Source organism: Mobula birostris, chromosome 5 (genome assembly GCF_030028105.1).
Source record: "Mobula birostris isolate sMobBir1 chromosome 5, sMobBir1.hap1, whole genome shotgun sequence".
Lineage (NCBI taxonomy): Eukaryota > Metazoa > Chordata > Chondrichthyes > Myliobatiformes > Myliobatidae > Mobula > Mobula birostris.
In genome coordinates this window covers 169,197,860-169,222,712 of record NC_092374.1, presented here as the reverse complement: position 1 = coordinate 169,222,712, position 24,853 = coordinate 169,197,860, and the positions used below count along the sequence as shown (strand labels likewise).

Here is a 24,853-nt window from a genome sequence, read left to right as displayed (position 1 = left end):
CCTTCTCGCCATATCCTTTGATGCCCTGACTGATCAGGAAACGATCAACTTATGCCGTAAATATATGCACGGACTTAGCCTCCACCGCAGTCTGTGGCAGAGAATTCCACGGATTCACAACTTTCTGGCTAAAAAAAGAAATCCTCCTTACCTCTGTTTTAAAGGTCACCCCTCAATTCCATTTTTTTTTGCATATTTGTGGTCTTGTTCTGCACATTGCCTTAAGAATGCTGTTTTGGTTACCAAGCACCTGCAATGACACCCAATCATGAAAGGTGCTATAGAAATGCAGATTCTTTCAGGCAGTGGCTATTTTATGTTTCAGACTGGGTCTGAGTCTTTGACGAAAACTTTGTGTTTTTTTTCTCTCTTGACAGCAAAGCTCCAAAGCCAGAGAAGCTTCCCGTCCACGTGTTTGAAGTTGATGAGGATGTTGACAAAGATGAGGTGATTATCACTGTCTCTCTGATGTGAATTGGGTTGGGAACCTACGCTTCCCGTTATTCCTAAAGCTCTGCTTAGTTTCACTGAGTAGCTGTGTCCTAGCTGTTCAGTCACTTGTTTCTGGAAGTGAGGGAATGTACTTTGGTTAAGGTCCTGACCATTTGTGCTGAGGTGGGACTTATACCTTGAGTGCATGTACTTGGGATAGGACTTCTGCCTTGTGGGCATGTATTTGGGGTTAAGGTCCTGGCCATTAGTGCTGAGATGGGACTTCTGTGTTGTGGGCATACATGTTCCATCACCAGTACACTCTGCGTGCTGAGGGAATAGAGGGTTACTGACATCGGGAGGCTGAGTGGACGGGTTTGATGATCAGCCATGACCTTACTGAATAACAAAGTTGGAGGAGAGACCTTATCCCATGCCTTGTGTCCTTTCATTCAGCAGAAACGATAGGTAGCAAGCTTGCTCACTTGGGGCCAGTCCTCACTGGAGTCACCTATCATAGATGTTCTTTCCTTCACCATCCAGCCCCACCTAAGTTGGAGTATATGATCAGATGGGCAAGTGGTCTAGAGTCTAAAAAATTAGCATGATATTGGCACGATATAACCCCTAGTGTCCACGAATCATTCCTTGAATCTGTGCTCCCAACAGGATTAAAGTTGAGCTTTCGAGTGCAGGGGGCTGTGGAATGGAACTGAGTAGCTCTCCATCAGAGGGCCAATGAACTGAATATCTCTCCAGAGCTGTAAGGTTCTCTGATTATGTTGTGGAAGTCAAAAAAGAGAAGAGATAAAATGATAAAAGTTTAGCTTTATTTGTTGTGTGCAACGGAACAGAGTGAAAGGTGTTTTTTTCCATTGAATCAAATCAGTGAGGATTGCGCTGAGCTGCCTGCAAGTGTTGCCATGTTTTCCGCACCAACGTAGCAAGCCCACAACTCAGTAACTCTAACCCTACGCCTTTGGAACGTGGGGGGAAACTGGGGCGCCCAGAGAAAATCCATGCAGTCACGGGGAGAACGTACAGACCGCGGCGGGAATTGAACCCCGGTCTTGCTGCTGGTGCCGTGAAGCATTATGCTAACCACTACACTACCGTGCCACTATGCTCTGGCGTCGTAGAGCAAAACATCAGAGATCCAGGATCTCCTGTGCAAGTCCATGCCGACGACGGTTTCCACACGGCTAGTCCCAGTTTCCTGTGTTTGGCCTGTACCCCTCTAAGCCCCGTCCCTTGCTGTACCTATTGTGCCGTTGGGTGCGGTTGTGCTACTGCAGCGGAGCAAAACCTGGGGATTAACTGTTAGATCCTCAGACATCTACGGAAAGCCCAAGATAAATGACTCTCATAAATTCCCACTTAATTTCATACGGTTTTGGATCCCATATTCCAGAATATAAATCAGTTAAGGAAATTTCTTAAGCGGTCAGCACTTGATTTATTTATTGAGATACAGTGTGGAATAGGCCCCTCTGGCCCTTTGAGCCACACAGTAACCCCCAATTTAACCCGAGCCTAATCATGGGACAATTTACAATGACCTGTTAACCTACCAATGAGTGCAGCTTTGGACTGTGGGAGGAAACCGGAGCGTCCGGACGGTGGCAGGAATTGAACCCAGGTCACTGGTACTGTAAAGCATTGTGCTGACCACTGCGCTACCGTGCCAATGTTTAGTTCTGTTTGAGTTTTGCCTCCTGTATTCGGTGCAATCCACTCAATACGTTTTGTGATTTGAACACTTGGAATTGACAGTGCTTTAAAGTCCTTGCCAGTCGTTTCACAAGTATGTTTTGAATCAAACGTGTCCATTCATATATATCAGGACACAGACATGGGCGCCCCAGTGGCGTAAAGGTTAGGGCAACACCGTTACCATTACAGCTCAGGGCATCTAGAGTCTGGAGCTCAGTTCCAAAACGTCATCTGTAAGGAGTCTGTACATCCTCCCCATGGGATGTGTGGGTTTTCTCCCCGTGTTCTGGTTTCCTCCCACAGTCCAAAGACCTACAGGTTAGGAAGTTAATTGGTCAATGTAAATGGTCCTGTGATTAGGGCTAGGGTTAAATGGAGGGGGTTGCTGGGCAGCCTAACTTGAAGGGATGGAAGAGCCTATTCTGTGCTGTATTGCAATAAATAAATAGATAGATAGACAAACATTTAAATAAATAAATACGCAATGGGAATTATTCAAGTTTCTGGTGAGACCACACACCAACAAGACCACTGAGAGTAGCTCTGGGCACCACTCCTTGGCAGGGATATATCGGCAATTCAGTGTCGATTCATGGAACGATTACTGGACATGCAGGGTCACATCACATCAAGGTCATAAGGACTAATTTTTTGACTCTACCACACCACCCAAGACCCATCTTCTCCATGATGGGCCGAGATGGCTTTCTCCTCCAATAACAGCCTTAACTTGGGTTTAAAAGGGTGAGGGTGACTGGAGGAATGGGGCAGTAACCGTGGTGGATCTAGCAGTGACTGCTTAGTGATTTTAGGATAAGGCAGGTGGGGGTGAACTTCATATCTCAGTAGCTCCAACTTTGCATGTTGTATCTGAGTGAGATTCATTGTTTGATTGTGAAGATTGTCTTCTGGCATGAGGCTAACAGCTGGATTTACAGGAGTTTTGAATGCAGTGTTTCATTCATTCTACTGATAAGGAACTTGCCTTAGATCTTAAGTATGTGAAATGATTGTGAATGGGTACTGATGGAGTTGCTTCTTCGTGATACAGGATACGGCATCCCTTGGATCACAGAAGGGAGGGATTACAAAACAAGGATGGCTGCACAAGGGCAATATGAACAGTGCAATCAGTGTGACCATGCGGGTAAGGTTCAAAAATTTAGGATTGTTTAATATCAATACCTGTATACAAGTAAAAAGGAGAACAAAATAATTGTCACTCTGGCTCCGATGCAGCCCAAAGAAAATCACAAAATAAGATAAGTGTCCAATAATAATAAAAAAAAACAATAAATATATGTAAATATATGAGATAGATTGATTGTATGTCCATAACCAATTTCCTCTGGGATCAATAAAGTATGACTATGACTATGAAGTGATACTAGGCACAGGAGTGTCTGTACATTTTAGCTTTCTAAGTTATAATGGACCTTTCACATGGTTCTGGATTTGACCTTGGCAAGCAGCATTAAATAAATCAGCTGAGTAGCTTCATGGAAATATTGACTAGCTGCTAACTACTGTATGTAGGTTTTGCAAGAATTTCTATTCTAGTGCAATTTTTGATAATTTGTTTTCCTGTGAGTGTTGTTTCTCTAATGCCGTGTGGCCATGATGCTGCCACGAGCAAGTTTTTCATTGCACTTGTGTACGTATGCAGTTGTGCAGATGACGATAAGCTCGACGCGAGTTGGGGAGTAGTGTTCTGATACTTCCCCTGTGACTGGTTGTCATCACTTCAGCTTACTATGCAGGTGCTGGCTGTTTCATTCCCCACACCACGTCAGTCAGGCTGCATTATCTGTAGAATGATTCTGGACAGGTTGGTGCTGCGTCAGTGAATGTCCCTTTCACTGTACAGCATTGGGCGGTTGTGGAGATGCAACATCCTCTCCAGATCAATCACATCAAAACCCCACACCTTCTTCGGGTTGGAATCCTCCATAACAGCATCCTGTCAGAGTCCTGATGCAGGGTTTTGGCCCAAAATGTCGACAGTTTCTTTCCTTTCACTGATTCCGCTTGACCCACTGAATTCCTCTAGCAAATTGCTTGTTGCTCCAGATTCCAGCATCTAAAATACCGTACATCTCCCTTAGCATTTTCCATGTTTAAATCGAGTCCTCTCTCACTCTTCTCCACTCCAGCAGATGCAAGCTGAGCCTATACAGCTTTTCCTCAAAAGACAACTGACTCGGTCCAGTTATCAGATGAGTGAAATTTCTCTGAACTGCTTCCAGTGCATTCCTGGATGAACTAATGACAAAATGTTACCTTTCTCAGTTATTGCTGCCAGAATAACCTCTCTCAAATTATACACACAGCTCTACGCTTTATGCAATCTGCAGTCTCGCATCATTTCAGTGATGAGCTTCATCTTTCCTGCCAAGGTGTCCAGCTCCCTCCTTCCTACATTTATCATTCATTTGCCACATCTTTGCCCATTCACTCAAAGTATCAAAATCTCCTTGTTGCTTCCTCATGTACTCGTCACGGCCAGTTGGGGCTGAGAGGTTAAATGGATCAGCCATGATGAAATGGCGGAGCAGACCCGTAGGGCTGGGTGGCCTAATTCTGCTCCTTCAGTATGTCTTGTGGTCTTCGTTCTCCTGCAGAACAGGGCTGGATTAAATAGTGGAATGTGATTGTGGGGAGATGGGAATGAAGAGACGGGGGATAGATGAGTGGGGAGTGGAATAGTGAGAAGGCTATTAGAGAGGTGTGAGGTGATCGGTGGGGGGAGTGTGCATTGAGTGGTGCAGAGGGAGGTTTGGAATAGTTTGAGTGTGGTGAGGTGGAATGGACTGGACTGTGGGATGGGGTGGAGTAGTGTACTCTGTCTGAGACAATAACCAACTCCCTTGGCCGTGGGATTCGGTCAGGATTGGAGGTGCTGACCTGCATTGTTAATGAGGGGTGAGACAAAGCATTTAAACTTGGCTGGCTGCTGCGTCAGTACACGGTTGCAGGACTTGTGTGCTTCTTGGGTACCTCCCTCTGAGTCAGGTGCTGCACTTCAGAACGCCATTTTCCTCAAGCACCCCCACTACTTTATTCTGCCCAGTCTGATGACACAACACCATAAAATACAGGAATAGAATGAGGCCATTCAGCCAAGGTTACTTCTTTCCAACCCATTCTCCCAACTCTAACCCTTACCCCCTTATAAATCAAGAACACATCAAGATCTGCCTTAAGTATACCCAACAACTTGGCCCCTACAGCCATCGGTGGCAACAAATTCCACCAATTCACCACCCTCCGGCTGATGAAATTCCTCCTCGTCTCTGTTCTAGAGGGCGTCCCTTTACTTTGATTGAGACCTCCAATCCTAGACTCTCCTACTAATGCTCTCCACATCCACTCTATCCAGCCTTTTCAGTATCCAGTGAGTTTCCCTGAAGTTCCTCCACATTCACCTGAACTCCATTGGGTTCAGGCCCAGAGACATCAAACTCTCCTCTCATTGCTGGTTTTGTCTTTGGGAACCGTTCCCTTCAGTGTTCGGGTCCCTGAATGGAAAAGAAACCTGTGGTACCTCAGGGTGTCCCAATGCTCTTTACAGCCAGTGAGGCATCTTAGTCAGGTGGCCGGTTTGATGGTAAAAATGACAGCCAGTTCGTGCAGAGCAAGCTCCCACAAGCAGCTTTGTGAGAATGAGCAGATAGTCTATGTTTGAGTGCACATTGTTGGCTGTGGGATTATTACTGGCCAGTGGCCATCTTGAACAGTGCAGTGGGAGCCTGTGCCCACATGAGAGGACAGGGGTAAAAATCCCTCGCGGTGTGGCTCTCCCTCCACTGCCCTCGACATACTTGCCAAGGTTTTAATATTCTGGTTTCTGAAGTTTACCTTGAACCCACAATCTTTATAATCAGAGTTCAATCCCCTGAGAAAATGCCATGTCCATTAATTTTCACTGGTAAGCAGTAAGTTCTGAACACAACATAAATGTTTGTCCTTCACTCTCTGGCTCTGCTTCTGTCTCCTCAGTCATTCAAGAGGCGATTCTTCCACCTGACCCAGCTCAGTGATGGCTCCTACATTCTCAATTTCTACAAAGATGAGAAAATCTCCAAAGAACCAAAGGGCTCGATCTTCCTGGATTCGTGCATGGGCGTGGTGCAGGTAGGAGAGCACGTGTTCTAACGGAGGCGTTGCTACTACTTTCAGTGAGGGTCACGACCGTAATGAGCCCCCTACCTGGAGATGGTGAAACCCATGTAATTATCAGCAGGTTTCCTGTTTACTGCCTCGAACGACAGGAGAAAGCAGAACGCAACAGTGCGGCTCTTGTGTCTGCTCAGAATGCTTGCCAATTTTAAATGGCCAGCACAGAGATTTTATGTAAGTTGCACTGTAAATACAGTAGATGGAACTTTCCAAACTGGAGCCTGTAGTTTTGTGGGGAAGTGCTGGTCTGGTGCGATCTGAGAGAAGGGTTTACTTTTTTTCTCCATTATTTGTAAAATCACTTGTATATTGATCACACAAATAACTACTTGTAGATACAAAAGCCTGAAAGCATGTCCCACCAGGCTCAAGGACAGCTCCTGTGCTGCTGATGTAAGACGATTGAATGGTTCTCTAATACTCTAATGGACTTTTTACCTCACTATCAACCTTGTTCTGACCTTGCGCCTTCTTGTCTACCTGCACTACAATTTATCTGTAACTGTTACTCTTTATTCCTTATTACTTTGTTCTACCTCGATGCACTGTATAATGAATTGATCTATATGAACGGTATAGAAGACAAATTTTTCACTGTATCTTAGTACTGGTGACAGTAATTAAAATGTTATATTGATTGCAAGAATGCATGTTCTCATCCACATAGTGGATAATGCTAAAAAGTCCTACAATAGTCACTTGTTGGTTATCGTTCTTTGTTTGTCCTCTTTGTTCTGCTTCTTCCTGTCCCCCTTCCCTCCATTCCCAATCCCTGCAGCTGCTTCCACTTCATCACCCTCCACAAAGCTACCTGGGACTCCTCCATTATCTTGCTCAAGTATGTTGACCCAAACCCCCCCCCCCCCAGCCCAGTCACTGGCTCCTTCCCTCTGGCCAATGTCAAAATTTGTACCTCATGACAAGATCAAGCTCGTCATTGTATTTGGTTCTAGGATGTGAATTGAACCTCAAGTGTGTCCCTGTTGCTTCCATTCCCTTCACTTTACCTGATCTGTTATTGTCCCAGCTCTGTTATTTATCGGACTAGGGCGTCTTTGGCAAAGCCTGATTGTTCCTCAGAAGGCAATGAGACAATCATGTGGTGGAGATGTTCCCTGGTGCTGTAGGAGCAGGAGTTCCAGGACTCAGATCCGGTAATAATGAAGGAATTGTGATGTACTTCTCAGGTGGAATGTTGTCTATCTTGGAATAGAACCTGCAGCTGGAGGCGTTGCATTGTGCTTTCTGCCCTCGTCCTTCTCAGTGTTGTGGGTTGGGGCATGCTCTTGTGGTAGTCAGCACAAGTAACTGCAATGCATTTGAAAACGATGCACACTGTATTTATGGTGCAGGGAGTGAATGTTCAGGGTGGTGTAGGATGTCCGTTACGTGGGCTGATTTGTCCTGGAATTTGGCAAGCCTGTTGCTTGGGCGGCACTTGCTCGTGACACATGGAGAGTATGCCAGCACGATCCTGACGGTGCATGGACCATGCAGTGTCATGAGGGGAGGGGCTTGCTGCAAGGCACCAAGCCTTTGATCTACTCGTAGGGAACAGAAACACAGAAGTAGGCCCTTCAGCCCAACAGGTCTGTACCCACCCACCAGGATACTAGTCTGTTTGCCAGCATTTTGCCCAAAACCTACTAAACCTTGCCATATCAGTGCTGGTATGTGTGGAAACACTTACGGGCTGCCCCCAGCACATCCTTTGGTTGTGTTGGTTGTTAATGCAAACGATGCACTTTACTGTATGTTTCCATGTACATGTGACAAATAAAATAATGTGAATCTGAGCTTTATTCCCCCCCATGGATGCTGCCTGACTTGCTGAGCTCCTTCAGCATTTTGTGTGTGTTACTCAGCTTATCACCTTGACGTTTTTCACTGCATTGAAGAATCAAGAAGCAGTCTTTCTGTTTTACAGAACAGCAGAATACGGAGATATGCCTTTGAACTGAAGATGCAAGACAAGAGCAGTTACCTGTTGGCGGCTGACAGTGACCTGGAAATGGAGGAGTGGATTGGGTCCCTGAATAAAATCCTCCAAAGTACTTTCGAGGCTGCTATGCAAGAGAGGAGGAATGGTGACTCTTTGGAGAGTGAGTTTGAATTCAGTCCTGTTTCCCTGATCTGACCGATTTCCTGGCTATTGAACAGGTTAAGTCAGAATCTGATTTACTATTGTTGTCTTATAGTATATGAAATTTCTTACTTTGCTGCAGCAGCACAGTGTAAAGATATAAGATAGCTATAATTCATAAAAAAAGTAAATAGTGTTAAAAAAAGAACTAACAAGGTAGTGTTCATGGCTTCACACACAAAATGCTGGAGGAACTCAGCAGGCCAGGCAGCGTCTGTGGAAAAGAGTAAACAGTCAACGTTTTGGGTCGAGACCCTGCTGAAGGGTCTTGGTCGGAAACGTCGACTGTTTACTCTTTTCCGTAGAGGGTTATAGCCTGAGTGTCACTAATGATGAGTACTGCCTTCTTGAGACACCACTTCTTGGAGGGTAGTGGCCTGGTGGAGCTGGCTGAGCTTCCAGCTCTCTGCAGGCCTTGTGGCCCTGGTCATTGGAGCCGCTGTACCAGGCGCTGATGTAACCAGTCAGAAAGTGGGCAGACTTGGCCGGTAAAACTCTGCCAGTCTTCTGCTGCGTCAGTGTGCTCACTTCATCTGTGGTGCTTGTTTGAAGAAAGAATGGCAAAGAGGTTTTTTCTTCTGAGATGCTGTAATGGGTGTGGTGGATGTATGTGTGTGTACCTATGTGTTATACATTTTTTTTTTTGCCTGTGTTGGGGTGGGTGGGTGTGGGTGAGAACCAGTACTTCTCTATTTCCCTCACCATGACTGCCGAGCTGAACTCCAGAGCATAACCCTGGACCTGCTGGGTGAATTTACGGGCTGGAGTTGTAATTCCTGGAGGTGGAAAGCTAAGGAAGTGATTTAGTTGAAGACTGGAGAATGATGGCTGGATCCGACCGGCCCCTTCTCTCTGCCTCTCACAGGATGTGTGTGATGGCAGCTGCTCCTCACAGCTGTGTGGTCCCAACAAGAGTCACAAACGGTGCACGAAAGCAGACCAGAGCTCCAGTGGCTGGACCACTCCCACTGTCAGGACAATACCCGTGGTCAAAGTCCTTCCCACTAATAACATTTAACAATAATTGGTAATTTGTTTTAAACCCGCATTCAAGTTAATTGAACACAGTTGTAAGGGAAAGAAAGCAGGCCACTTTCCTTCTCAGTGATGTGGTCAAACACATTTTGGAATTCAGGTCAGGTTTATTAACCACTGCCATATGTCATACAGCAGTACAGAAGAAAACAAAAATTATTGTGTTACAAACAAAATATAAACTAGAGGCAAAGAGGAAAGTGTTCATTGCTGAACGAGATGTGACTGGAAGGCAGGGTGAGATGTATCTATGCTGTAATTTAGTATGTGACAGAAGCGCAGATAGAACATAGAACATAGAATAGTACAGTACAGTACAGACTCTTTGGCCCACAATGTTGTGCCGACCCTTAACCCTACCTTCCATATAACCCCCCCCCACCTTAAACTCCTCCATATACCTGTCTCGCAGTCTCTTAAATCTCACTAGTGTATCTGCCTCCACCACTGACTCAGGCAGTGCATTCCACACACCAACCCCTCTCTGAGTAAAAAACCTTCCTCTAATATCCCCCTTTAACTTCCCACCCCTTACCTTAAAGCCATGACCTCTTGTATTGAGCAGTGGTGCCCTGGGGAAGAGGCGCTGGCTGTCGACTCTATCTATTCCTCTTAATATCTTGTATACCTCTATCATGTCTCCTCTCATCCTCCTTCTCTCCAAAGAGTAAAGCCCTGGCTTCCTTAATCTCTGATCATAATGCATACTCTCCAAACCTGGCAGCATCCTGGTAAATCTCCTCTGTACCCTTTCCAAAGCTTCCACATCCTTCCTACAGTGAGGCGACCAAGTGCGGCCTAACCAGAGTTACATTGGTTGGGAGGGATCACGATCTAGAGTCCTGCCCTCACTGAAATCTGTGTAGCTGCCTCCAACACTCCAAAGCTCTATCTTGTTTATAGAGGAAACATGAGAGGTGTTGGTTCTTTGTGAGAGAGTGTATTGGCTCGGGGACCCCGTGAAGGTATTGGTTTGGTAATGCAGTGTGCTTCCTACCTTGCACAATGAATGTAATGACAAACAAGTTCTGATTGGTGTGTACCTCTTGTATACATTTTCATGAATAAGATTTATTTTTGAAATTCAAAGTAACTACTGGTGCAGGTGCCTGGTTCAGTGGGAGGTCAGGTAAAATCTTGAGGGGTATGGATGAGGTGTGTTGGCACATGGCCAAGTGGTTAAGGCGTTTGCCTAGTGATCTGAAGGTCTCTAGTTCGAGCCTTGGCTGAGGCAGCGTGTTGTGTCCTTGAGCAAGGCACTTAACCACACATTGCTCTGCGACGACACCGGTGCCAAGCTTTATGGGTCCTAATGCCCTTCCCTTGGACAACATCAGTGGCGTGGAGAGGGGAGACTTGCAGCATGGGCAACTGCTGGTCTTCCATACAGCCTTGCCCAGCCCTGCGCCCTGGAAACCTTCCAAGGTGCAAACCCATGGTCTCACGAGACTAACGGATGGCTATAATAAAAATGGATAAGGTGGACATTCATAGTTTTTTTGCCCCAGGGTCAGGGAGTCCAAAGCTAGGGGGGGTAGATACACAGAATATAGGAGGGGAGATACTTAACCGAGGCCTGAGAAGTAACATCTTTATACAGAGAGAGGTAAGTACCTGGAATGAGCCATCAGAGGAAATGATAGAGGCGGGTACAATAGCGACACCAAGGAGGTTCTGGGCCGAACGTCAGCAACTGTGACTAGTAGGCTGGATGCTGTGGTCAGCATGGACTAGCTGGGCTGAAGGGCCTGTTTGTGTTATGTCACACTATTACTCTGACTCTCGGTGTGTTCCCTCTAGCCTGCTGAGTATTCCAGACCTGTGGACTGCTACGTTTGTGCCCTTGGCGAGCTGTCAGTGTGATCTGGGCCAGTAAGGGACCTGAGAGAACAGATGGGGAGGGACTTTCTCCAGTGCATGTGGCAGGATCTACACATCAGCCAAGGTTTCAGAGTTGGGTTTATTACCACTGACATATGTCGTGAAATTTGTTGTTTTGCGACAGCAGTACAGTGCAAGACCTAAAAATCGCTAAAAGTTCAAAATAATAAGTAGTGCAGAAGAGGAAAAATGAACTGGTGTTCATGAGTATCTTGCAAAGGGAGTCAGAGGGAGAAGTTCAGAACTTTACTCCATAAACAACAGTTGATGTCGGTGGAATGGTCAATTTGAAACCTGAGATTCAAACCACTATGGAGCTGGGTGACAGACTGTCATGAGGTGGTGGAACAGGCTCGTGGAGGGTCAGCGGGAGCCGGCCCCTCTGATCGGAGTTACTGACTGTCCATGAAGTGTGTGAACACCTCCTGGGAAACCAGGTACAGAGGATTCAGCCCTCACGCTCTTTCTGCTTTATGGCTGGGGTCCAGTGCTCTGCACCGATGGCAGTTTCAGCAGATCTTCAGATGTTTACGCATGAATGTACACAACGTAACTGCTTTTTTTAATTGACTCATCGTTTTTAATCTTCTCTGCTGGGATTCTGTTGAAAAGCGAACAAGGAAACTGGAATTGTCCCAGATGGAGATTAACTGGAGGGTTTTGCAGTTAGGAGGACTTTTGATGGGCTGAATGTTTTCAGTGACTGGAAGTTTGGTGAGCAACAGACTCCCGAGTGAAGCGGGTGGGTGTAAGAGCTGGAGGGGAGGTGTTCCTCGGTCGCTTGTTGTGACCGGGAAGAAGGTGCCTATGAGGGAATTGGATAGATACCGGAAAAGGGCAGGCAGCTGGTAGGAAAGGGTAGGGTGGTGAGACTCGCTCACAGGGCTGCAACAGGTAAGAAGGGCCAAATGGCCTCCTTCAGCATGACGTGGGGCTACTGTACAGCAGAGAGGTGGGAAGGTGTAAGACATTAGACTTGTGGAGATCAGGGTATTACGAAGGATCCGGGAACGATTTCACCATGTCCCTGGTATAAGGGAATAGTGGGCAAGTTGTGTGCACTGAGACTGCTCAGGAAACTGCTTCCTCAAGCACTGTATTAATCAAAGAAGAATCAGCAGATGTTCTGGCATATCAGCATTGAATGGTGGTTCCACAGAAACGGCATGTAAGCTTAAATGCATTCAGGCCATTGACCCGTGCACTTCCCCTTCACTGAGTCATGGTCTCTACCCACACCACAAACTGGAAGTCCTTCAGTGATGAAAGGCCCTACTGTAACAAATGTTGTATTTTCAGCTGTCCTGGTTTACTTGTGCAGTCTTGTGTTCTCCAGCTTTGGCCAGTCTCTGAAGTTACCCCAATTTTTAAGCTTTAGAGCTTATGGGTTCTGGGGTGCAATGCAATATACTAATAAAGTGTTGCCTCTAGTTTAAACATGGCATAGTGTATGTGTTGTTAGGTGTTTCAAACAAGTAGGGAGTACAGTGGCATCTGTGCTGTGCACCTTGTTGCTGAGTTTTGAGTTGTACCAGAGTCACTGGAGCCGAGTCTTGAATGTGGAATCTGTCACAGTGGCCAGGGATATTCCAACCCCACTGACCATCTAGTACAAACACGTCCCTAAATAAGGAAATCATTGGAATCATTGTGAACTAAAACCTTGCTAAACTTCTGCACATAACTGGAGAGAAGACTTGCGTCTGCTCCATTTCCTGCCTGCTGACCTGATTCTTTTTGAGCAGGAGTTGATTTTTACATGCCAGCAGTTCGGTCCAAACAAGAGCAATTACAATAAGAGCCATTTCGGGTGCCATTTTAAACAATAGAATCGGAATTGGAAAAACCAAGAGATCCTGCAGATGCTAGAAATCTAGAGCAACATGCACAAAATGCTGGAGGTACTCAGCAGGTCAGGCAGCGTCTATGGAAATGAATAAACATTTGACATTTAAGGAGCCTTCATCAGGACTAAGAAGGAAGGTGGAAGATTCCAGAATGAAAAGGTGGTGTGGTGGGGTGGGTGAGGGATGGAAGGTGATAGGTGAAGCTAGGTGGGTGGGAAAGGTCAAGGGCTGGAGAAAGAGAGGAGTGTGGGCCATAGAAGAAAGGGAAGGAAGAGGGGACTCATGGGGAAGTGATAGGCAGTTGAGAAGAGGTGGAAGGTCAGAGTGGGGAAATGAGGAAGAGGGGAAAGCGGTGGGGGGTGGATTTTTTTTGGAAGGAGAAATCAATATTCATGCCATTAGGTTGGAGGCTACCCAGAGGGAATATAAGGTATTGCTTCTCCACCCTGACAGTAGGCTCACCTTGGCACGAGAGGAAGCCATAGACCTGCATGTTGGAATGGGAATTAAAATGTTTAGCCACCAGGTGGATGGAGCGTAGGTGGTCGACGAAGCAGTCCCCTAATTTGCATTGGGTTTCACCAATGAAGACGCGGCCGTATTGGGAGCACCTGACACAATAGACGACCCCAGCAGATTTACAGGTGAAGTGTTGCCTCACCTGGAAGAACTGTGTGGGGTCCCTAATGGAGGTGTGGCAGGAGGTGTATAAGCCGGTGTAGCACTGGCAGGGATAAGTGCTGGGACGGAGATTAATTGGGCATGATGAATGGACAAGGGACCTAATCAGAATTAGGTTTACCATTGGCAACTTATAGTACATACAATTTGATGTTTGCAGCAGCAAGGACCCAAAATCACTGTACAGTAAATAACAAAAATCAATAATTTGTGCAAAAATGAAGAATTTTCAGGCTGTATTCATGCATGTGCTTGAATAGCAAACTTGATGATGAGCTGTGGGTGCATGAATCGTTCAGAAATCTGACGAGGGGAGGACATTGTTCCTGAATCATTGACTGTGCATCTTCAAGCTCCTGTACCTGCTCTGTGATGGTAGCAATGAGAAGGGAGCATGTCCCAGATGGTGAGCATCCTTTGTGATGGATGCCGCCTTCTTGAGGCACTTGAAGATTACCTTTGATGGTGGGGGCTGTGTCTACAACTGTTTGCAGCGCCTTGGCCATATTCACCAAGTAGAGACTTAAGGCTCTCCATTGGTCAAGGTCGACCTTGGATAACGCATCCTAGCTGCCTAGATAATATGCAGGCTAGGGCTGTGCAATATGGAGAGCAAGCTGTTGCAAATGCAGCCGGTTCCCCACCTCCACGCAGCTGGTGAATGCAAAGGAACGCCGAGACTGATAGCGTTTTGCCACAAGCAGCGTCGCAGGAGTTGCCAGTCAACGTTAAACTCAACATAGTCCTGCCCTGAGGACTCCAGCTGTGGATGTATCCTTGGGGTTTACTCTGGAGCCTTCCCCGTGAGTGAGTATAACCGCAAGTCGGCGGAGGTTTGGGATCAGAGCTTTCCTTCTCCTAGATAAGCTACTAACCACAGCTGTGGAGCCTCATCTGCCCGAAGCGACTGGTTTTAAGATGCCAGTAACCTGCCTTTGCCCCTTATTCTGCCAGGTGAAACAGTGCCATCGAACTTAGTAGCTAAGCCATATGTGAAGGCCAGGAGATGGACCTGGTTGTCAGAGGCTATTTGAGACACACGCCTTTGGGAGCATTTAATAGTTAGTGCTTATCCCCACTAACTCCCCCGGCTATGACAACCTTAAGAAACCAAAATACAGAATAATGCAGTCAAAACTGGCGTTATTTCTTATGCATTATGGGATGGATTCATGAATGAATTACATCTGATTTGGGTTTCTGCTTATTCACAGGGAACACACAGGTAGAGTGAAGCTTGGTTCCACAAGTGGACTAAATATATTTTTATCTACTTTCAGTTTCTGATGATGAGTTACCTGGTCAGGGGAAGACAGAGCACGGCATGATCTTGGAAAGCCTGCAGTGTGACTTCGCAAAGGTAGTGGCTTTTTTTGTCTGATTTCTTAACAGAAAATAAATCACATGTTTTGTAAGTCACTTATTTAAATTGATTACATTGATTATTGTATCACCAATTTCTTATTCTGAATAGAACATAAATTGTTCCTGCTTGATCACGTAAACATAATGAAATTTGATCCCGATGTGTTGCTTTCCAATCTTGTGGTGCTGAAGCATGGGATGAAATGGGGTAATGATCTTACCTGGGTTGTTTCATGCCCTCTAGAAACTCTACTCAGTGTTTCCTGGTGTGAACTATGTCTGTGTGTCTGATGTACTCACTGTGCCTGATACTGATCAAGTGACCTTCACAGTGCTTTGGTGTCAACCAGTGGTTGCTGCACCTCGGAGAGATGAGGTCTCATGTCCCAGGGGTTTGCCCACGGTGCAGATATTGTATGGCAGTCCTGCATCTTTCAGGGGTTCTGATTGCTCTTTGTTACTCAAGGGCCTCCACCCTTCCAACCTCAAGACTCCCATGCGACCTGTCTCCTTTCCAGATGATGGCCCAGGGTCAAGACCTCCCCTGTTCAAACACTCCAATTCCCCCTCGAACTGATCACACTACCAACACAACCAAACCCTCTGATCTTTTGTTGTTCTTTTTCCACCAACACCCCTCTCTGCCCCCCCCCCACATTATTTGGGTTTCAATCAGGCCTCTGACCACTGACCCTCTCCCCCTACAACTCCTCCTCAATAGTAATACCAATTCTAGTATGAGTACTCAGGTGTGCCTTTCTGTCTTCTGTCAACCACAGGGAGGGTGAAGAACAATAACTCCTCACCCACGGGCTTGATAGTGAGGCAGTGTTCATGGGTTCATTGATTATTCAGTAATCTGATGGTGGAGGGGATGGAGCTGCTAGGGAAATATTGAGTGTGTGGCTTCAGGCTGCTCTGCCTCCTACTTGATGGTAGCAATGAGAAGACGGCATGTCCTCGATGATGGGGGTCCTTAACGATGGATGCTGTCTTCTTAAGGCATCGGCTTTTGAAGGTATCCTGGATGCTGGGGAGGCTGGTGCCCATCATAGAGCTTGCCGAGTTTAGAACTTTCTGCAGCTCTTTCCTGATCCTGTGCAGTGGCCCCTTCGTACAGCTGGTGATCCAGCCATTTAGAATGCTCTCCATGGTGCACTGCAAAAACTTGCGGGTCTCTTTGGTGGCATACCAAGTCTTCTCAAACTCCTAACGAAGTACAGCCATTGTCATGCCTTGTTTGTAATTGCATCAGTGTGTTGGGACCAGGATAGACCTTCAGCGATGTCGACACCCTGGAACTTTAAACTGCTCAACCTTTCCACTGCTGATCCCTTGTTGAGGACTGGTGCATGTTCCCCCGACTTGCCCTTCCTGAAATTCACAATCAGTTTCTGACCTTGAGCGCAAGATTGTTGCTGCAACAGCTTTCAACCAGCTGATCTGTCTCGTTCCTGTACATTGTCACTATTTGAAATGCTGCCAACAATAGTTGGGTCATCGGCAAATTTATAGATGGTGTTTGAGCTGTACCTAGCCACACAGTCATGGGTTTAGAGAGAGTCGAGCAGTGGGCTAAGTATGGTGCACCAGTATTGATTGTCAGCAAGGAGGAGATAATATTTCCGATCTGCAGAGAGGAAAGACCCAGTTGCAGAGGGAGGTACAGAGGCCCAGGTTTTGGAGCTTGTTGATTAGAACTGAGGGTATGATTGTTTGAATGCTGAGCTGTAATCAATAAACAGCAGCCTGACATAGGTATTACGATTGTCCAGGTAACCCAAGGCTGAATGGAGAGCCAGTGAGATTGCATCAACCGTGGATAGCCTCCATCAGTTCCAGTCTCAATCACTTCCAACTGTAATAGCTCCACTTGCTGTTCTTTCAGCTGCCTGGTCCTCAAGCTCAAATTTTCACTCTAAGCCCTATGGTCTTCTAACTTCCAACTCCTTTGAGGTACACCTGCCTAATGTCAAGCAAGCTTTAGGTCATGTATCCAGTGGTTTTCTTTGTGTGGTCTTTGTGAAGAACCTGTGCATCTGTCAGAGCTTCTGTTAGCCCTGCCCAATCAGACCATCTCCCCCCACCACCGACGCTTATTCCCCACAGCTCTGGAAATCCTTCATCGGGATGGTGAACATTTGAAAGTTTACCAATGAATTTGCTCCCACTGCATGGGGTTAAAGGTAGAGATTCAGTAAGGAAGGAACGATGGATAATCCCAGAGCTCATGACTGTCAACTATCGCTAGCAAGTGAACAGATTGTAAATGTATCTGGAGGTGGAGGAGGTTACAGAGACTAGAACCAGAGAGATTTTGAAGTAATTGTGAAAATGACCCTGCACAGTCTTGGGGAAATGGGGACATTGCACCGATCCACAAGTTCGATTGAAACACAGAGGCTTTAGATATGTTCCCTCCCAACTATCGCTGGAGAATGTACAGTGCCTGGAAAATCTGAATGGACAATGAACCCATGAACACTTCCTCAATAGTCTTTTTTTCCTTCTCTATTTGTACTAATTTCATTTTTAAAATATATACTTACTGTAATTTTATAGTTTCAGTATGTATTGCAGTGTACTGTTGCTGTAAAACAACAACTTTCACTATATGTGCCTGTAATGTAAAACCTGATTCAGGTTCTGATGAAGTTGGCCATCCTTCCAGAGGTTGACCTATTCAACTTTGGGTTACAGAGATCAGCTTCCTTTTACTCTCCTGAAGTTTAGATTTTTTTGTTTCCTCTGCAGAGCACAAGGGAAACAGAAATCAAAAGAAATGAAGGAAGGTTGAAGCTTTTCTGTCTGGATGCAGATTCTCAGGTGAGGATTGACTTTTATTTTGTAAAATGATCGAATGTGCACCTGAAATTCACTGTCTTTTCTGGACTGTGGTAGTTTGGAAGCAAAAGTCCAATGGTGCAGAGTAACGACAGCTCTACCTTGGTATCTAAATTTGCGGTGACCTTGACTTCTGAAGCCTGCTGTTTGTTTCTTCTCCAGTGCCTGTCCCGCTAACATGAATTGGCATGAATCTTAACTGCACAGCCTTTCCCCCAGTCAAGATTGAAGATTTTTTATTGTCATCTTCAGTACACGAGCGTAAAGAACAAAGAAATTGTTACTCTGGATCCGCTGCAGCAGAATAAATACAATAAGCATAAAAAACACAATAAATATAAATATAAAAGCAATTCTATAAAACCTAATGTACAAGTAACTGTTGAGTGTGGTGATTTGTACATAAGATTAGCTTACTGTACATGTGTAGCTGAGTATATACGTAAAGTGACGCTAGGTGCATGCGTATCTGAACATAATGTGACTAATGAGGGACCTATTTGCCACTCCTCTGAGAGATTGAGACAAGATCAGCACAGCCGGCTGGAGTGTGCGGTGTTCTGCTGATGATTTCGTTGAGCCAACAATCTAGAGGCTTGTTTTTGGAGTACGGGGCATGTGAACTCATGTACTGCCTTGGTTCCTTGAGAATGTGTTCAGTTTCTCAAAGAACATGCGGAAATGCAAAGCTGGAATCAGTTGTCAAATAAACACAGCTGGTTCATTAGTGTTTGTTTTTGTTAAAGGAAGGAGGCATGAACATCGATTTCTCTTGATAAGTTTTCCCCCCTCCCCTTTCCTTCTGCTTCTGTTCCCCACTCTGGTGTCTGACCTCTTATCACCTGCCTATCACCTCCCCCGGTGCCCCTCCATCTTCCCTTTCTCCCATAGTCCACTCTACTGTCCTGTCAGATTCTGTCCTCTCCAACCCTTTACCTTTCTCACCCACTTGGCTTCATCTATCACCTTCTAGCTATCCTTCCCCCTCCCCCTTTTATTCTGGTGTCTTCCTCCTTTCATTTCCAGCCCTGAAGAAAGGACTCGGCCAGGAACATTGGCTGTTCATTTCCAAAGACGCTGCCTGACCTGTTGAACTTCTCTAGCACTTTGTGTGCACGTTGCTTTGGATTTCTAGCACCTGCAGATTTTCTTCTGTTTACTATACTGTCCTGTACGTGACTTCAGCCTTACATCAAGCTGGTGGGCGTTATCACCCTCTGAAGAAGTCACTCGTGTGTGGTGTGGGAGTTACTTGGAATTCAGGAGCAGGCAAAAAGCATTATCAGGGATACATCTCACCCTAACCATGGACTTTTTGCTCTCCTCCCATCCGGTAGGCGCTACAGGAGCCTCCGCTCCCACACCAGCAGGCACAGGAAGAAGAGCTTCTTCCCTGAGGCTGTGACCCTGCTGAACCTCACATCACAGCGCTAAGCAGTATTGCACCCATATTGGACTGTCTCAGTACTTTTATATTTGTGTGCTGTAGCGCTTTTTTTATTTGCAGTTATTTTGTAAATAACACTATTCTTTGCATTTCTGGTCAGATGCTAAATGCATTTCATTGGTTTTGTATCTGTACTCGGCACAATAACAGTGAAGTTGAATCTAATCTAATCTAATTATCACCGACTTGTATGACGTGAAATTTGTTGTTTTGCAGCAGCAATATGGTGCAAAAGGCATTAAATTACCATAAATTACTAAAATAAGTGAATAGTGTAAATTAAAAGGAAGAATGAGGTGTAATGTCCATAGGTTTGTAGATCATTCATAAATCTGATGGTGGAAGGGAAGGAGCTGTTCCTATAGCATTGAGTGTGGGACTTCAGTCCCCTATACCCCTCTCTAATGTTAGTAACGAGACATGGACATGGCCCAGCCAGGGACCCACGGACCCCTCAGTTAATGGGGGAGGTTGGTGGTAAAAAAAGGGCGGGAACTGAGATGGTGAGGGTCCCTAATAATAGATGTCACCTTCTTGAAGATGTCCTTGATTGTGGAGAAGATTGTACCTGTGATGGAGCTGGCAGAGTTTACAACCCTTTGCAGTGTCTCACAATCCTGTGCATTGGAGCCTCTATGCCAGACTGCATGACTAGTCAGAATGGTAGAAATTTCATAAAAAGTTTTGTTGACATATTGAATTAATAACTCGTTTTATTTTTTTTCACTCAAGAAACTTGACTTCTCCAGTATTGAACCAGATGTGAAGCCTTTCGAGGAGAAATTCGGAATACGTTTTTTGGTGAAATGCAATGATTTATCCTTCAACCTGCAAAGCTGTGTCGCTGAAAATGAGGAGGGGCCCACAACAAATGTAAGCCTGATGGTCAAGAGCACGTTGAGGGGAAAAAGAGGCAGTGGAGTAGTGATAGATTCACTCGGACACCAGAACAGAGAGTTGGATGAGTTGAATAGAGGAAAACATTTCATTTCTTTAGCCCTTTTCATAATAGCCCAACATCCCTTGCAGCCCAGTGAAATGCAGTTTATCGGCCTTGTAATCAGAACTGGGTTCATTATTACTGACGTATAGCATGAAATTTATGATTTGTGGCAGCAGTACAGTGCAATATAGAAAAATTACTGTTACGAAGTTAATGATTGAGGGGAAAAAAAGAATAATGAGGTAGTGTATGTGGTAGAAGGCCTTCCGTTGGTCAGGGTCTACTACGGGTGTTGCACCTTAGCTGTCTAGCTACGCAAGCCAGAGCAGTACAATATGGAGAGCAAGCTGTTGCCCATGTAGCAGGATCCCCACTCCACACAGCTGATGAGCCCAAAGGAACACAGAGACAGTAAGTTTGGCACCAGCAGTGTTCTAGGAGTTGACAGTCAATGTTGATCTCAACGTAGGGACTGCCTTAGGGACTCCAGCTCCAGATTTCTCCTCCAGGCTTATTCCTGAAGCCTTCCCCTTGAGTGGGTATAGCCGCAAGGCAGCGGAGGTTTGAGATCAGAGTTTTCCTTCTACATGAGCTGCCAACCACAGATGACATGCCGCATCTGCCCGAAGTGACTGGATTTAAGGTGCCAGTAACTCGATTTTGCCCCTTATTCTGTCAGAGACTATTTGTGGCGCATGCCATTGGAAGCATTTAATCAGAACTGTGAGCTTATCCCCATTACTGCCCCCCCGCCACCCTCTGGCTGTGATGACCTTAAGGATCCAGTGTTCATGGACCATTCAGAAATCTGATAGCAAAGGGGAAGAAGTTCTTTCTAAATTGTTGATTAGAGGTCTTCTGCCTCCTGTACTGCCTTCCTGACGGTAGTAACATGTAGAGGGCATGTTCTGGATGGTGAGGGTCTTTAATGGTAATACAGAAACCCCCACAAACCCCCATGCGATAATGACCAGTTAATTGGTTTTAGTGGTGTCAGTGGAGGGATTAAATATGGGTGGAGACCCTGGGGAAATTTGCCCTACTGTTCTTCAAAAGGTTGGATTGTTTAAGAGGGCATGTGTCCTCTGATAGTACAGCATCCACTCAGCCCCCCGCTGCAGAGTCGGCCAAGATGTTTATTCTCAAGCATCCTTGAACCTATGGCCATTTGATTCAAAGGGAAGAGGACAACCCACTGAGTCCTATCCAAGAGAAGGTGATTTAATAGTGGTCTTCAAATCTAGAGGGATTAAACCCAGACAAATGGAGGATAGAAAGTCTGGAGGTCCTTCAAATAAGTATGAAATTCAGGAGAGTTCAGTTACAATGAGCAACCGGCTGCAGCAATTGTAAATTCTGCAATAATCAAAAAGGCAGTGACGAGAGAGAGGGAGGAAAAAGACTAAACAAAAGAAATTCCGTGGCAATGCACGAGATGTTCCGTCGAGTTTGCAGGTGCAGCAAGCTATCAAGAAGGCAAATGGAATGTTGACCTTAATTGCTTGAGAGATCGAATTTAAGGGCAGGGAGGTTATGCTGCAACTGTACAGGACATTGGTGAGGCCGCAGCTGGTGGACTGCGTGCATTTCTGATCTCCTTACTTGAGGAAAGATATACTGGTTTGGAAGGTGGTGCAGATAAGATTCAGCGGGTTGATTCTGGAGATGAAGTGGTTAGCCTACAAGTTGCTGCAACTATACTTGCTGGAATTCAGAGGATTGAGAGGGGATCTTACAGAAACATATAAACAATTTATGAGCAGGATAGATAAGATAAAGGCAGGAGCAACACACACAAAATGCTAGAGGAACTCAGCAGGCCAGGCAGCATCTATGGAAAAAGGAACAGTCGACGTTTCGGGTTGAGTCCTGCTGAAGTGAGTTCCTCCAGCATTTTATGTGTGTTGCTTGGATTTCCAGCATCTGCAGATTTTCTCTTGTTAGAGACAGGAGATTTTGTTTTCTCTGGTGAGTGAGACTAGAGCTGTGGGGCATAGTCTCAAGATTTGGGGGAGTCAGCAAAGCATTAGAGTCTGCTTCATTAAGTATATTTAAGACACAGTTAGATACTTGGCACAGTAGGGGAATTAAGGGTTATGGGGAAATGGACTTCTGTACCTCCTGGCTGACAGAGCTGCCAGAGGGTGGTATGACGTAGATAGTGGGGATGCTTGATAATAGATGCCGCCTTCTTGGGGCAGAACCTCCCCTAAATCCTGTCAGTCATGGGGGGGCTGTGTCTGTGATGGACTGGGCTGTGTCCACTACTTAATGTAACCTCTTGCTTTCCTGTGTGGACCTCCATCCCACAGCAAGTGGTTGAGGTGGAAGAGCAGACGTGGTTTTTAAAAGAACTGAAACAAAGTACACTAGATGTTGGAATTTTGAAAGAAAAATGGGAAAAGCTGGAAATACACAGCAGGTTAGGTAGCCCCTGTGAAGATAAGAACACATGAAATAGGAGCAGGAATAGGCAACCTGGCTGATCGAGCCTGCTTCATGATTCAGTAAGCTCATGGTTGAACCGGCTATGGACTTGGTTCCACCTACCTGCCTTTTCCTTGTGATCCCTAATCCCCCCCACACTGCAAAAATATCTAACTGGGTCTTGAATGTACTTAATGACGTAGCCTCCACTGTTTCCCTGGGCAGCGAATTTCAGATATAATACTCTTTGGAAAAAGCAGCTCTTCCTCATCTGCATCCTAAATCTACATCCCCTGAATCTTGAGGCTGTGTCCCCTAGACCCACTTACCAGTGGAAACAACTTTCCTGCCTCTATCTTATCTATCCTGTTCATAATTTCATGTGGAGAAGGAAATGGTCGGCTTTTTGGATTGACGATTCAGAATTAGATAGGTTGACCCTTTAGATCCTACTGAATGCTCTGACCCTTCCAGCTTTTTCCTTTGGATTCCGAGAGAAGCTGGATAGACACATGGAAGATGGGGAGGGGTGGGAGAGGCTCTGGGATTGACTTCCGACCTGGGGCAGAGGACTGAGGCTTCCATTTTCCAGCTCTGATAGTCCATTTTCCTTGCTTTAGGTGGAGCCTTTCTTTGTCACGTTGGCGCTTTTTGATATCAAAAACAATCGAAAGATCTCGGCTGATTTCCACGTGGATCTGAATCACCCAAGTGTCCGACAGATGCTGTCAAACTCCTCGGCTGTGATGAATGGTGGGGAGGTATTAACCCCGTCCCAGAAATCCATCAACGGCATTCCTGAAAATTTGTTGCAGTATCCAAAACAGGTAGAGAATAATATTCATTGTAATTATGCACTCAGTGGCCACTATATTAGGTACACCTATACACCTCTTTAATGCAAATACCTAATCAGCCAATCATGTGGTAGCAACACAATGCATAAAAGCCTGCAGATATGGTCAAGAGGTTTAGTTGTTGTTCAGACCAAAGACCAGAATGAGGAAGAAATGTGATATATAATGACTTGGACCCTGAAGTGATTATTGGTGACAGACCATCTCAGAAACTGCTGATCCCCTGGGATTTTCACACTTAACGATCCCTAGAGTTTACAGAGAAATGTGCAAAAAGCAGAAAACATCCAGTGAGCAGCGGTTCTGTGGGTGAAAATGTCTTGTTAATGAGAGAGGTCAGAGGAGAATGGGCAGACTGGTTCAAGATTACGGGAAGGCGACAGTAACTCAAATAAGCAGATGTTACAACAGTGGTGTGCTGAAGGGCACCTCTGAACACGCAACACGTCGAATCTTGAAGTGGATGGGCAACAGCAGCAGAAAACCATACTTGTACCTAGGGGGCCGAATGCTCTCACGTTTTGATTTGTCTTTAAGCTTAGGTTTTAAGCCATCATGTTGGAGATTTGGGTGCTTGTCTGGAAACTTCTGAACTGCTGTGAGTGTCTCTGCCTCAACCACCCCTCAGGCAGTGAGCTCGAGCCTTCTACCTCTTCCCTTAAAGATGCCACCAATTTTTAGAATAACAGCAGATAATTTTATATACCAGCAGGTTCCCCACAATGCCAGCACCCCCAACACACACATGTATGCACATACACACAGGCAGAGGCAGATCACATGGTCACAGATGGATGTGCAGTCACATGGATATGTGCACAATTTTACACACACACACACACCCCCTCTCTCTCCCTCAGTTTGTTTCTCACTCTCCCTCTCGCGTTCTCTCAAGCTCTTTCTGTCTCTCCCCCCACCATCTCCCTGCATCCCTCCCGCCACTCCAAGGAAAACAAACCCTGTCTGTTTAAATCTCTTCTCATCACTGAAACGTTGTATCTCAGTCAACATCCTGGAGAATTTCCTCTGCACCCTTTCCAATGCAATCACATCCTTCCT

General features: G+C 45.7%; 1 protein-coding gene across 7 annotated transcripts in view; it reads left to right on the top strand.

Moving 5' to 3' along the window:
• Window positions 1-24,853, top strand: part of LOC140198021 (dedicator of cytokinesis protein 9-like) — a 352,664-nt gene that overhangs the window by 203,366 nt on the left and 124,445 nt on the right. For all 7 annotated transcript variants that reach the window (XM_072258835.1, XM_072258830.1, XM_072258833.1 and 4 more), the window contains exons 5-12: window positions 378-447; window positions 3,197-3,292; window positions 6,145-6,279; window positions 8,252-8,426; window positions 15,192-15,271; window positions 18,031-18,102; window positions 20,300-20,440; window positions 23,558-23,764. In XM_072258835.1, the coding sequence (XP_072114936.1) occupies window positions 378-447; window positions 3,197-3,292; window positions 6,145-6,279; window positions 8,252-8,426; window positions 15,192-15,271; window positions 18,031-18,102; window positions 20,300-20,440; window positions 23,558-23,764 (976 nt within the window). The remainder of the gene's footprint in view (window positions 1-377; window positions 448-3,196; window positions 3,293-6,144; window positions 6,280-8,251; window positions 8,427-15,191; window positions 15,272-18,030; window positions 18,103-20,299; window positions 20,441-23,557; window positions 23,765-24,853) is intronic.